The sequence below is a fragment of the Syngnathus typhle genome, linkage group LG18 (genome assembly GCF_033458585.1).
Source record: "Syngnathus typhle isolate RoL2023-S1 ecotype Sweden linkage group LG18, RoL_Styp_1.0, whole genome shotgun sequence".
Taxonomy (NCBI): Eukaryota; Metazoa; Chordata; class Actinopteri; order Syngnathiformes; family Syngnathidae; genus Syngnathus; species Syngnathus typhle.
Genome location: NC_083755.1, coordinates 6130900 through 6145281, shown reverse-complemented (window position 1 = coordinate 6145281; position 14382 = coordinate 6130900). Strand labels below are relative to the sequence as shown.

At 48.3% G+C, this 14382-nt stretch overlaps 2 protein-coding genes across 2 annotated transcripts; one reads left to right on the top strand and one right to left on the bottom strand.

Annotated features, from left to right (window-relative positions):
* On the top strand, window positions 1–1404 carry LOC133143060 (cytochrome c oxidase assembly factor 3 homolog, mitochondrial). The gene is made up of 2 exons (XM_061264810.1): window positions 1–283; window positions 715–1404. The coding sequence occupies exons 1-2, from the start codon at window positions 88–90 to the stop codon at window positions 810–812; spliced, it is 294 nt and encodes a 97-aa protein (XP_061120794.1). The 5' UTR covers window positions 1–87; the 3' UTR covers window positions 813–1404.
* On the bottom strand, window positions 929–14304 carry wnk4a (WNK lysine deficient protein kinase 4a). Its single transcript, XM_061264803.1, has 22 exons — window positions 14052–14304; window positions 13828–13904; window positions 13154–13699; window positions 9284–9456; window positions 8797–9017; window positions 8569–8726; window positions 7987–8075; window positions 7708–7924; window positions 7063–7369; window positions 6788–6918; window positions 6622–6695; window positions 6429–6564; window positions 6246–6362; window positions 5507–5680; window positions 5230–5284; window positions 5032–5163; window positions 4091–4773; window positions 3944–4022; window positions 2767–3190; window positions 2432–2640; window positions 2256–2347; window positions 929–2187 (listed from the first exon to the last, which is right to left on the bottom strand). Exons 3-22 carry the CDS (start codon window positions 13658–13660, stop codon window positions 2185–2187), a joined length of 3981 nt encoding a protein of 1326 aa, XP_061120787.1. The 5' UTR covers window positions 13661–13699; window positions 13828–13904; window positions 14052–14304; the 3' UTR covers window positions 929–2184.
* Between the last annotated feature and the right edge of the window lie 78 nt (window positions 14305–14382).

Here is a 14382-nt window from a genome sequence, read left to right as displayed (position 1 = left end):
CTGCATAGTCGCGCACAGTGTCGATGCTTTGCAACTCTGCAGGAGCAACTTGCGAAACAAGCAGGTTAGCTAACTAGCTCGACAAACATGGCAGACAAGGCGCCGAAGCCATCCGACTCCCCGTTTGCTACCAGGATAGACCCGGCTAAGGAGGAACTGTCCCGGGACCAGTTGCACTTCATCAGGCAGGTGGAGCTGGAGCAGTGGAAGAAGAAGACGCAGACGTTACGCACGCGGAACGTGGTGACCGGGATCGCCATTGGGGCGCTAGTGCTGGGCATCTGTATCCTTTTGCTAATGCTAAATGCTAACGACAGCGCAAGGTGAACTCACTACTGTCACGAATTCGTGTTTAGATCGGATACATATATATTTAAAAACGATGATCAATGTATGATTAGGCATACCGGTATTTAATATACTGACAACTGGAATTAAAAGCAAAAGCAATTTGGAGAATGCGGTAATTCATTAAAATCAATTTATTTTTAAATTCATCTTATACAAAATGCATTGTCTGATTTTAATTATATAAACAAAACTAAAGTTATTACTAAGATGTGAATGTTATATGCAGTTTTGTTTTTTGTGTATTCATAGTTATTCTCTGTAGTCTTTTTGTTTGGATCTAAATATAATTTCCAGTATTATTTTTTTCATCTACAGTTATGCTATTTGATGTTTTCCCCCTTAACTGCTTTCACCCACATACAGACGGCTACACGTTCTACTCCGTCTCCCAAGAGCGCATCATGGACGAGTTGGACGAGGAGGCCAAGCGTGCCCGGACGCCAAAGACTGGCGCCAACTGAGGTGTCCAAAATCCAGATTCTTCATGGACACCTCAACCAGCTTTTCTATGTCCATCTCAGAGATAGCACTGGACTCCTATCATTGGCAGAGACTTTGCTGAATGTTTTTGCAACCATTTTGTGCAAGATTTGAAGTGACCTTCTGTAGCGGACAATGCACAGCACTTAAAACAACTCAAAATGGTTGTAAGGAACTGTATTTGTCAATAAAGTGATGTACGGCAGATGTATGGTAAAAACACACTCGGGTAATTTTTTTTTAATTAGTATTTATTGAGATGGGAAATCCACTAGAGTGAACATCCAATGAAACATCATAGAAATACAAAATAAGACCGTAAAGGCACGGATGGCAGCAGCTGAATTGTACAGTTTACTGTACAAATCTTTGAATATATTATTTTTTTTCTTCAATATCCAGTGTGACTATTTGCTAAGGCACTTTGACAGCTCGGCCATTCTCCCTTGTTTTATTGTATTAATAAATGGACACAGTTTGACCTACAAGAAGTGTGTTAAATGAAAATGCTAAAGTGCATGAGGTGCTTGATTGATCTATTCCAATAAACTAAAATGTGTATATATATATATATATTTGTTGTTTTTGTGCATGACAGTCATTGTGTAAACAGTCTACGAATGCACTCTACCATGTACAGTATATACACATGTACAATCAAAAGCCAGTATTAAATTTTGGAAATTATTTCTATAGTCATCTTGTACTGGCTCAAATAACCTCTGCCAAGGAGCGAGTAGATTAAAACACACCCAAAAAAATCTGCAAGCATATTTGATAGCACTAATAAAATATTGAATTTATTCGAATGTGATATTGTAATATTTGTATTTTCTGAAAACAATGATAAGTGTTAATACCAAGATTTGTTATGGTCGAGTTGCACTCGGAGGAATGTGCCAATTAAATTTTTAATCATAACGCACTTTAATTTCTTGTATTAAATTTTAGTGAGCCTTACCCACATAATGCAGTATGGAAAGAAAATGCACTTTTGTTGATCTTTCCAAATCACATGATATGAAGATGTGCATTTAAAATTGCAATTATTCGCTCCTTGGCGGAGGTCTCCACGTTTGAACAATTTGTCTTCAGCCATTTTACGGTTTGACCTCACTGCCTGTCACAAGATGGCTGGCGTCAAAACAAAAGAAAAAAAGGAAACATGGTGGACTGTACGTGGCTGTTTGAAATGAAATGTTCCTCACCGAGCAGGCGTGACATTATTATTCCCAACACGTAACAAATAAATGAAATTCCTTCACATTCCGTCGGATTAGAGACGTCGTCGTCTGAATGTTTTGTCAGATGAGGTAGTCCGGAATGTTCAACGTTTTGCTGGCCGAGAGTTTCTTACTGGGGAAAGAAACAAGAGTGAGATGGTAAGACAAGAGGAAGCGCACGACGGGCACGTGGACTCTCACCATTCTGCTGATGTCGGAGAAGGTGACGCCTTTGCTGGGTTTGTCCTGGGAGCTGCTGCTGCTTCCTCCCAGAGAATTTCTCCTGATGATACCTGAAAAGTTCGAAATGAAAAAAAAAAAAAAGATTACAAGTCTAATCCAAATCGGCTTGTGAAGCGTATCATAGCAACTGTCACCTTGGAAGGGCTGTATGTCCAAGCGCTGGAGGCTGTTCCGACGTGACGGTGGGAGCCCCCCCGTGCCCTTAGACAAGCGACGCTGGCGACTGGACAACATGGCGGCGGGGGAAACGATGCCCGGCGGCGGGACCTTGCCCATCTTCTCGTACAGATCCTCGATCTCCTGCTTCTGAGCCGCTTGAAGTTCTTGAACCTCAGACAGATGTCTGTAACCATAGCAACGTGACTTTAAGCTCAAATAGTGGCGCACAGCTGGATAATTGAATCAACAGAATTTAAAGGCCATTTTTGTTTTGGGTCTCTGCCCCACTTGGCCGCAAAGAGTCACTCACTTTTCTCGAAGCTCCTGGAGCTCATCCAGCATGTCTTCGTCGTCGCTATCCGAGTCGTCGCTGCTCATGTAGGACGCACCGTGGCTGTAGGTCATGCTCCACAGGTGGTGGAGCGCGTTGCCGTATTGCGGGCTTCCGACCGCGCCGTCCCACAACCGGCCGTCCGCTTCGGGCGCCGTAACCGACAGCCCGCTGTCAGCGGATGCGCCCATTAGGCTGAGGCTGTGCGCCCGCCTCTGCCCGCGTCTCCTCGTCCTCGGCCGCTCCTCTACCACCACCTCTTCCTCCTTCCTCTGGGTTTCCGATTCACCGTGCCCTTCCTCGGTACCGCTCGCATCTCCTCGCGGCAACGAGGCGACAACCGGCACGTCGGCGCTGGGCGACACCTGGAAACGCCCCACTGTCACCGTAGCGGCTGGACAACCTGCCACGGAAAAAGAAAACATCTTCATCATCGGCTTCTTTGTTGGTGTAATGTTTCTCTCACAGCCCACGAGTTGGAACATGTGGGTGTGATTGTGATTTTCCACTGCTAATCATTGTTTTTAATCGAATCAAGGGTTTGATCACAAAGGACCAATCAATTACTTTGGGACAGTTGGACTAATCAATCATCAGATCATTTTCCATGATAACAAACACTGTCTTGGTTTATGAGGCTTATGTAACTTTTCAGTACACATTTGGATAATCAAATGTACAAAGTGCATTATAAGTCCTTTAGCTCCATGTTAGCATCTGTTTGGAAACATTTGGATACGCTCTGTGGTTATCATCACTCGTAATATCCTGTCCACGAGACGTCCTTGTAGCAATAAACCACGGTGAGGGTTGAGGTTGGACGCATGCAAACAGAAGGACTCTGTTTCGAGTCGAGAAACACACACAAGTGCGGGAGGGGGGGAGGCTTGTAAATGAGCACGTCTGAGCGCCCATTGGTCACCGTCGGTGGGTAGGGGCCGACATGGCTCCTACTCCCACACAAGACGGAACATTAGCTACCACACCAGAGATTACGCAATGGCTCCTGGGGGCAATAGGGAATGGTGTCAGGAAAGGCGGCAAAAGCAGTATTTAGAGGGGAAACATGGTCCAAATGGCCGCTGTGTGTGCATAAACAAGCACATGTGCCTTTTTGTTTGGCCTGCAAACAAGTCAAATTGGAATCATTTATTACCTGAGGGGCTCAATTGGGACACTTGTGGGGCTGTCGGGGAACCGCAGTTCAGTCCAGACAGAGTGCTGATGGATGATAACTAGACGGGAGAAGAAAATATTAGTAACGTGTTGGTTGTTGATGTTAAAGAAGATAATGGACACTCACCGTGCTCTCTGGACTGTCCATCGGCGAGGGTGACAGGTCCGACGACGAGGTCGAATTGTGCACTTGAGATAGGACCTGGGTCGAGAAGGTTCCAAGATCCTCCTGTATGGGGTTGGGGGAAGTGGGGGGTCCGGCCTGCTGTGGTGACATCTGCGGCGGGGTAGTGGGGGATGTGTCCTGCCAACCTTGAGGGAATCCATCCATGGGTGGCGTGTTCCCCGAGTTTGGGTAGATGTTTGTTGGGTACGGCACCTCTAGCGTGGGGATCTGGTAGTGCGGGGGGTACGGGTACGCCGTCTGGGGGTGGAAGCCCCCATAGGAGGGCATCCCCTGCTGAGCGGGAGGGATGAACGACTGCGCCATGCTCATTGCCATGGAGATGACGTTGGCCAGTGAGAACAATGGCTGGCTGTGCGGGGGCCACATGCCGGGATGCTGGGGAGCGGGTGGGCTCTCGCTGTCTTTGAGGAGGTTCGGGGAGCCCGGCGGTACAGGGGATGGGACGGACGGAAACGTGGGGCTGCTGCACACGCGGGTGAGGGGAGGATGGAGGCCGCCGCCCCCTAACAGCCCTGGTTTGGCGGAAGCCGGCCTGCCAGGGTACGGGAAGGGAAAGCTGCCCATGTAGGGCATGTGGTAATGGGGCAGGAGGGAGGCCGTGTGGTGGTACGCAAGAGGAGACCCTGGAAGACAAATGTGCAATCAATCCACACGGACAAGAGAAGACGCACAGTCTTTCCTCTGGTCTTCATGTGCGGCATAACTTCAACAACGACGTTTTGTTCCGTGTGTAATTGCAACCCCGTCACCATCGTGACTGCAGGGGGAACGTGCAAATGTATCCCATGTGTCCTTCTGGATCTCATTTTGGACTAAGACCTCACACACCGACAGGGGGTTTTGGAAAATTCCCAGAATTGCTCCTGAATTTGGAGATTTACCCGGCGTGTTGTGGAACGACTGCGAACGGACAAGCGGTCGTCCGGCTGACGTCAGGTCCGGGGTGAAGACGTCGCCGTTGGCGCAAGGAGGCGAGCCGCGTTCCACCATGCACGGGGTAGCCGCAGCAAAGTCTGACAAACACATGAGCGTCAAGAACCGATGACAACATGTACCGAAAACGTGAAGAACTGATTTACCCGGCAGGGAGGAGGAGAAGTGAGTACATGGGAGGTTCTGACTGTGCAGATCCGGCTGCAAAGAAAATCCGGGAGTGAATTCAATCACACAAGAACACTTTATAGTCTGTGACTATTTCCATCTTGAGACCTCAAGAGTTTGTCCAACTCCTTTTTAGAACTTTACTAAGACTCAGAATAGCACAGGACAGATACCTGGGAAGCCTCACACTTGGTCAGACACACGAGATTCTGATGTGACCGAAAGTCACGGGTTACCACAACCGCATTCGCTGACCTGGGAGGAAGACAGCGGGTTGGCTGTGCTGTGGAAGGCAGGCTGCGGGGGGCGCTGCCCACTCGGGTGCACGGGCTGTTCTTTAGTCATGAGGGCTTCCGCCCGCTTGATGATGTCACCCATTCGGTAGATGAAGCCTTCTTTTTCCGACGGCAGGATGAACTCATTGTGCACCTGCGGCGAAAACAGCAGTCCAATACAATTCGAATGAATAAAAATAAAATCGTAATAAAATTTAAATTATGAATTAAATAAAATTAAATGATTGGTTTGGGCAATTTGCCAGTCAAACCATTTTAGTTGCACTAATGTGTTTACACGTATCGCCAAAGTCCAGCTCCTTCTTGTAAAAGTACTTCATTTGTATTTATAGTGCACACAAATGGATCATCAAGTGCAGCGTGTGAGTAAATGCACTGTGACCGTGAAGCGGACAGGACGTTCTATTTGTGCATCCTCCTCCTCCTCCTACTTCTCGCTTATTACTCCTTCTCGGGGAAAAACATCTCCCAGCGTGAGTGAGCTGCTGTTACGTTTCCAACGTCACGAGCGAGTAGCTCTCAGCGCGTTTTCATTCCACCTCCAGCTGCTGTGCCAAGATGCCATTAACGGCCGTCCATTTTGAAATCAATCAAGAGCCCAAAATGAAAAGCTGTGAGATTGAATGATCCCGTGGTGTCATCTAAACCTGATTTCCTTTTTCCCATGTTCAAAATCCATCGTGGTGATTGTGACCCACCATGACGGCGGCGATGTCATCCGGGTTGTCTCCGTCCAGGTCGAACTTAAACGTCACCATCTTGTCGTTGTGCGTCTGCAGCTGACACTCCACCACTCGGTCCACCTTGTCGGAGAGCTGAGGGGTGATTTAGCGGTGAGGCTAAAAGTGTGACAGGACACCCGAAATGTGATGTCATCATACCCCGGTGATGCGGAGCCTGGAGCGTACCCGCCTCCTGAAAAGCTTGGCAGCGGTTCGCCTGGTGATTGTTTTCTCGTTCTTCTCCGACGTGCCCTCGTAACCGTCGCTGAGACTGGAAGTCACGTCGGAGGCGTAGCTGAGGAAGAAAAAAATTGTGGGCCGATGTGGAAGTGGAGGAAGAGGAGTTGCGTACCTGTCCCCGGGAGAGTTGAAGCCGCTCGGAGATCCTGGTTTGATGGCTTCCATGTTGTTGGATACGGCAATGCTCTGTCGAGACACGTGGGGGGAGAATGACTTTGACTTTTCGTGTGTACAAAACAAAATGACCGCCTGGGTGCGTTGATTGACGGCCCGCTCACCGAAGGGAAGCGAAGGGCCGGGATGGGGAGGCCGTTTGTGGACGGGGAGTTGGCGGAGGAGGCAGGAGGCGTGGCCTCCAGGGGGTCTTGGAGGCCCGATGAGCTTAGGTCGCCGTCCGTCTCGCAGTCAGCTGTCCCAACAAAGTGATGCACACATGACACACTCGATGACCCCCGAGCTTACAGAATATTTACATGCATTTTTTTTTTTTTTTTTTTTAAACGTCACGCCTCGGTTGCCGATTGTGTATGATGATTACGTAAAGCGGACGCACAATTAGCCGAGGAGAGGCTGTTGTGGCGGAAGTTAAAGTGCTGCTCAGGTTCCTCCGTCTCTGCGGGGCAGCCGGAGCTGACGGCGGAGTCCGCCGAGCTGGTGATGGGGGACAGGAGGGGGGAAGGGGAGGGGGCGGGCGGCGCGGGGGAATCGGGGGCCGCCGCATCGCCGACTTGCGGGGAGGACGAACGTTCCTCCGCCTGCCTCCTCAGCTTCTCCCGCTGGCGCTTGATGGCCGTCACCCGGTCCCGGATAGCCTTGGCCACCAGCTTGAAGTCGGCCTCGCACACGAAGCCCAGGACCACCTGCAGACATGTCAGTCACACGCACACACATGGTCAGGGCATAACACTGAACACGGACCGGGACGTACGGTCTTAGAACATCTGATTAGAAATTGAATCTCGATGAAAAGCGAACACTTTTTCATTAAAAGTCACCTCTACGGACACGGTGTAAATAAAGGCCTCCTTCCGACTCACATTTCATGCCAGTGGAAAAAAAAAAGAAAAAAAAAAGAAAAAAAAAAGCTGTGCCCTTGAGCGACTGAGTGTTCTCTTCAGGCCTCACGTTAGCGTATCGTGATTAGCATCATTTATTTCCATGTTCTATTTTTCATTCGGTTCTTATTGGTGGTCCTCACCATCTCCTGCGCCACCTCCTCGGGGACATCCTTGTACAGCTCAAAGAGAAACTCAATGGCGTTATTGTCCTTATATTTTCCATGGAGCTTCTTGGTGTCCATGCGCAGCCAAAGCTTCAGGCCCGACTTGAGCGTGTCGTCCTCCTCGGCAAGCTCCACGTGCACGCCGTGGGTCTCTTGGAAGAAGGGGTGCTCCAGCAAGTCTTGGATGGTGTACCTACGGGCGGTGTTTTGTTTGATTACGACTCGGGAGGAGATGACGCGTGATGTCGGGCGTACCTTTCGTCCTTGTTCATGTGGATGCAGCCTTCGATGATCTCTTTGAGCTCGGGCACTTTGACATTGTAGAAGCTGTCGGGTTTGATGCCCTGCGTCACACACATTATTGTGATTTTCTTTCGGAATTATAAAAAGTGTCAAGGAGTTGTTGTTTTTTTTCCCCCCTCCTCTGAGCGTTATCACGAGAACGCGTTGAGATTAGCGCAGCCTGCTGAAGTGAAGATAAGCGGCGGGGAAGAAGGAGGAGGTGGAAGCGAGGTCAAAAAGATTCACGAGGTGAAGTCAAAACACGACAAACGTGTCGTTATCTGACGTCGCTCTGATTCCAGGGAATATTTTTTTGTGATTCCGCCGACTCTCTCTGGCATGAGGTGAGCAATTAAAACTGTCGACGCCTGAATCGGCACGTCGTCCTCCGGACACTTTCTAACTTTGCATATGTGATGTAAGCGAGCACAAACAGACGTTTCTGCGAGCAGAACACAATTTTCCAAAACACATTCCCGCCCGTCGTGCCTACGTGCAGACGTTTGCCGTGTTTGAATTTGAGTTCAGACACATAAATTGGACTTGGCTACTTACGCTGGTGACTTTGCGGTAGATCTGCGCGGCGTTTTGGCACTCAGAGTAAGGATACTCGGAAGTGGCCATTTCCAGGATGCACATCCCGAAAGCGTAGACGTCAACCGCCTCGTCGTATTTCTCCTCGTACATCTCGGGAGCCATGAACTCAGGCGTTCCTGTCGACAAATTAATCAGGGATGTTAAAACATGAACAGAAACGGGACTTTTTTTGTCCCGAGAGCTCACCGATGACACTTTTGGCAAAGGAGGCGCTCTTGAGCGTAGCGAGGCCGAGGTCGCCGATCTTGACCGAGCCGGTGGGCCCGGTGATGAAGATGTTGTCGCACTTGAGGTCTCGGTGGATGATGGGCGGCGTGCGTGTGTGCAGGAAATGGAGCCCCTTCAGGATTTGACTGCTCCAGCGCTGGAGCAGCTTCAGTTTCATCTCCTTGAACCTTTTTAGATAACTACAGAAAAAAAGAATATAATATAATATAATATAATATAATATAATATAATATAATATAATATAATATAATATAATATAATATAATATAATATAATATAATATAATATAATATAATATAATATAATATAATATAATATAATATAATATAAATTACTAAACATATATTTATAATTTATAATTTAAATAGACATCTAAATAAAATAAAAAAAAATAAAATAAAAGAGAGATACTTGAATGGTTTCTTATCCCAGGCTTGCAACTCACGTCTTGAGCGTGCCTGATGTCATGAGCTCCGTCACCAGGATGATGCACTTGTGTCCCTTCACCGTCGACTTCCACGAGTCGTGGAAGCGCACGATGTTGGGATGCTGGAGGCCCTTCAGCATCTCCACCTCCTCGCTGAAACGCTGACGCTCCGCCTTGGTCAGTTTAAGAGTCTGCGAAAAAGATTCTCATTTGCAATGTGGACCGAAATAAAAGCAAACTGGACACTTAGCATATGCTAGCAATTAACCACGACGTCAACAACATCCTCGGGGAGAATCGAGGGGGGGGCGCACGTGATTCCATACAAACAGTGGTTTGATAAATGGCTGTTACCTAAAGTAATTAGCAACAGCAGTGGAAACCACAAGCTCATCCACCCTCGATTGCATAATCGCAGCAATTTTCCAAAAAGGTTGGGGGGGGGGGGGGGGGATTATAGGTTTGAAGCACCCCCCCAACCCCATCAATTCATACATGCACTTCAACACTGCAATGACGCCATGCGGACAAAGACATTTCTTGTGCTTCCTCCGTGTTCCCTGAATGGAGCAATTTAGGAACTTAGGGGAAACATCTCAGGAGACTTTGCCCGCCATGAATCCCGCTTTCAGGATGAATTCTAGGAAGAAAGAAAAAACATCGCCTCCTCGTGTGTGTTTGCGCTTACAATCAAGTCGAGGAAACCCGGCACACCATCGCTCCTACCTCCCTACCTGTCAGAGTGTCTCTCAAAGGGCCTCCTGGAGCCCGGGGGCACCGAGGCCGAGATAAAAATCAGCTTAGAGTCAGCAAATTGTAGCCAACATGTACAGCAAGATTTTTTTTTTTCTTGGCTTCATACGCATGAGAGCAATCCTCCAGAGTACACAAATTGGAAGGATTTGTTGGAAAAGTCCTGCCAGGGGGACTTTCCACTACGGACCATGAATATAGCATAACATTCCTCTTCTCCACTGAAAGCCACAAAAATGAAACAATGGAGGAACCAACCATCTCAAGGAAGCAACAACTTGCGACATTGCAATTGTGTGCTTGTATTGAGGCGGGAGTTGTCTAATGTCTGGCAAGACATTTATTGGCAGACAGAGTTATCGTGCATGACTTTAAGCCAAAGAAGGAATGGCTTGGATAAAATCGGCCGTGCAACTGTCCAACTTTTCCATGACACATTCAGGCCCACAACACAAACACTCTAGAAAACAACTATAAATGTGAAAATGTCCACAAAAAAAAAACATTTTCGGGCTCTCACACTTGAAGCTGGATATTCCCCAATTGCATTCAATCGGAATATAATTGTGGTGTTGCATAATGCACAGGAACGTGTAGTAAACATCCCGCAGTGTTGTGAATGCGTCTCAGCTTTTCCATCATCTCTTGCAGCTGCATGTTAGCGGGAGAGAGCAGTGTTGATTGAGCAGAGGGGGTCTAAGGGGTTAGGGGAGTGGGGGGGGACCGGTCGGTGCCACACGAGCGATGTTACATAAGTGGGATGGAGTGGCGTTAAACTGGCTTTAGGACGGCCCCCCCCTCTTTACTCCCTATTGTGACAACCGCAGCAAACACTTGTGGGCCGAGAAAAAAATATATATTTTAAGTCCGTATCGCTCAGCCCTAGGTTCTCCACAAATCTCAGATTAAGGTCAAAGACAAAGAGGCGTGAACCGAGCAGGTCTGACTGACACTTTGTATTGACACTCATGTATACAGTGTCGCCATTGATGCAAGTTACAAGTGAGAACTGAGGTGCCAGTGTGCCGCTTCCAAGCCCAATGTGACGTGCGGTCGGGGAGGTGAACATTCGGTCTCCGGGGAACACACCGAGGGCACGTACACGGCACCTCGTAAAGTTTGACAAGTTTCAACTAAACTCGCCTCGCTCACGTGGACTTGACGAAAAAACGCCGCAATAAGCAAGCCGGGCTAAAAACGCAACCCAAATATCTCAAAACATGTTTTCCAAATTTGTCATGTAACAAGCAGTGATGTGTACTTGTATGCGGTACATCCCAGGAAGTGTTGCGTCACCATGTCCGAGAGGGCCCGAGATTAGCCTATTTACTCGTTTATTCTTAACGGGCCTGAACCTGGCTAACGTTTACTGTCACGGACTAGCTAAGGGTGCGGTCTATAAACTGCACTTAAGCCTTTTGCCACTGATCCCGCCACCTACGCTCCTACTGACCTGCTCTGGTTCTTCAAACGACATTACAAACATCTAAAACTAAATGTCTCTGCTTCTGCGAGCTGGTTGGACTCGAGTTACACGGATCAGGTCCCAGCGGATCTGGTATACAAAGCGCTGCTATGCAAAAGCTGCTCGTCACGTGACGGGGCACGCATGAAAGATTGATCGAGAACCAAATAGGAGCGAGCGTGGCGTCCGAGAAAAGTCCGACTAGAGTACATTAAGGTACAAACACGCCTCTCCGGAATGGGTAATGGCGGGAATGACGTTGGCCCAGCCCGCCAAAAACGGTGATCAGTACTGACTTTAACTGCAACGTGACTGAATCGATTTTAAAAGAATGATCAATTAATCGTTCCTCTTCTATACATAGAGATTATGCGTTTTAACCACAGCACCGCAGTTGTGGTCAGGTATATTTCCTGGAAGATGGAAAAGATTCATCACGTGGCAAAAAAAAAAAAAAAAGGTCCGCATGTACAAAGCCTCAGTGTCACTCGGCGGGCCAACTTTCCACTCAGCGTGAAGCGTGTCGACTAAATTTGTAAATGCGGCAGTTAAATAAAAATTCACACAGAAAACACTTTGACTGACCCTTCTACCAAATAGAAGGCCGACATGTAAGAGTTGTAATAAAGGTGCCACCACTTGAATTACTGTCCGGTCAACGTTGATTCTGCGTTCTTTTTTTTGTGTGTGTGTCAACATGAGCTCTGACGTCCATCTCGTAAACGCTTATCATTTGTCCCTCCTTCAGGCTTCCTTATCAACAAATAAATTTTCCAAGACAGAAGTGGGCAACATCTGACATTTGAGAGGGAGACATCTTTTTTTTTTTTTACTTCACCTTTCCGCGTCGTTCTAGGTGACTTGCAGGTTGGGCAACCTACGCCTGCTGCTGCATCAACATGGCAGGCCTCCGTCCTGTTTAGCCAACACACTCCGGGGCAGGCGGGTGTCACGTTAGGTGGAGATTTCCGGTGGAGATGCTGAGGTTAACCCACCATGGGCTGTAACCATATCAACCACCTCTAAGCTCATTAGCGGAGATTAAAAAACATGGCCACCAACTAAAAGGGGTAGAAAAGTTTTTTGTTTTTTTTTTCCTCAACACACCTGACAGGTAGACTTCTCAGGGCGAAACAGACTAACTCCTGGGACACATGGTCCTTTTGTATAATTGGCATGAGGACCATGGGTGGGGTCTCGGAAAAAACTGGACCGAGAACCCATGCGGGAACTAAAACTGGATGACCTCTGCCAAGATTTCGAATGAATACGTTGGATTATTTGTTGTCCTAGACACTAATGTCGCCAGCAAAATTACAACTGTGTGTGTCAGTGGTGAAGGGATTTTGTCTGTGGCTTAGGTCAGCACCTCAAAAGTGGCAGTTGGCTGCCAGGCTAAAGTGACACCGTCAATGTTAAACCTTTAAATCCTCTATTGAGCTACCAAAGCATGGCAGGAGGCAGCTGCTGCTCTCAGTTGTTTACATCACACACAATAACACACAAGCGTGTTGAAGGCATGCAGAGAGCTGGGCCGGTTGTCAGTGACAACAAAGCTTACCAAACTTGACATGGAGACGCTCCAAGGTCAGCAAGGAACGATACCGGTGTGATATGTTGAATGTCGGAACTTTTAAAGACTCAATGACCAAGCTATGATGTCATCCTACCTGAAGCTCGCACCAGGCCACTTCCACCGTGGTCTCTGTGTCAAGGCCCTTGTAGACAGTTTTGAAGGACCCCCTCCCGATCTCGATGTTGAACTTGAGGTAGCGTCCGTCAGGTGACGTCGCCACCGCTTTAGTTTCCATGTCCTCCTTTTCTTCTTCCCACCGCTGGTCAAAGTTGAGGCGAGACGACACCACCCGCCCTTTACCCTCGCCCGGCGAGTTGGACCGAGACCCGGCGACATCCGGAAGGGGGCTGCATGGTGGGGTGTCATCTTGGGGTTTCTCCTCCTCCTCCTCCTCTTCTTCTTCTTCGGCTCGGGATTCGGGCAGGCTGAGGATGTTCTCGGCCGACCAGGAGAGGGCTTTGGAGAGGGCGCCGCTGAAGAGGGGGGAGTCCACATCCACGCTGATCTTGTGCAAGCCGTACGAGTTGCGGCGTGCGCCCAGGCCGTGCGGCTGCAAGCCCGGGAAACCGCATCCGGGGAGCTCCACCTGAGCGTGTGACATGGTGCGCTTGGCCACCAGCAGCTCTGGACTTGAAGGTGCCTTTGCGGTGACACGATACAATTGCAACTTTCAGAAATACAATGAAATCAATTTAAATAAAAAATTGAGGGGGGTTGATGCCATTTTTTGGGGCAGAAAAGATGAACAATTAATATAGAACTACTCACTTGCTCCTTAAGCTGCGTCAAAATACATGTTCCTCTTCATGAAATAGTCCAAGCTGGTCTTCAGCGAGAGTCCACACCTGGAAAAGCAACGAGGAGGTCTGTTCCGTGTATATATGAAGAGATGTGTGAGCAGCAGCAGGATATATCAAGAGCACTCTCCTTCTCTCCCATTAGCTCCGCCCCTGTCCTGTACTCTCCCCTCCTCACTGCTTTCGATGACTTACCACAAGGAGGCGCTTTATCTTCTTCATCTGGGGGGTCGTCATGTCCGTGTCCTTCAGCAAGATGCCGAAGCGCTTTAAGGGGTATTAACAGGTGGGAAAGCGCTATACAAGTGAAAGACCCATTTACCATCTGGAACACACGCAAGCAAGCAAGAGGCTTCTCCAGAACTTTAACACCCCCCACAGGCGGATAAAAACATGCCCACCGATGTGCTGACGTCAACACTTTATGCAACTTTCCCACAGGACAAATCATTAGGTACATCTTTTTGTTTCTAAAATATTCTCATAATATTTCTCCTTTGAAAAACTTACCCTCAGGTAGAGGTGT

What these genes read in the sequence shown, in the direction of transcription:
- LOC133143060 (XM_061264810.1), top strand. Translation starts at nt 88, where the DNA reads ATGGCAGACAAGGCGCCGAAGCCATCCGACTCCCCGTTTGCTACCAGG. An exon ending in GGCGCTAGTGCTGGGCATCT is followed by an intron (nt 284 to 714) that starts GTATCCTTTTGC and finishes ACCCACATACAG; the next exon opens with ACGGCTACACGTTCTACTCC.
- wnk4a (XM_061264803.1), bottom strand. Translation starts at nt 13,660, where the DNA reads ATGTCACACGCTCAGGTGGAGCTCCCCGGATGCGGTTTCCCGGGCTTG. An exon ending in GTCGTTCCACAACACGCCGG is followed by an intron (nt 4,774 to 5,031) that starts GTAAATCTCCAA and finishes TTTGTCTTCCAG; the next exon opens with GGTCTCCTCTTGCGTACCAC. An exon ending in TGGACAGTCCAGAGAGCACG is followed by an intron (nt 4,023 to 4,090) that starts GTGAGTGTCCAT and finishes TCTCCCGTCTAG; the next exon opens with TTATCATCCATCAGCACTCT.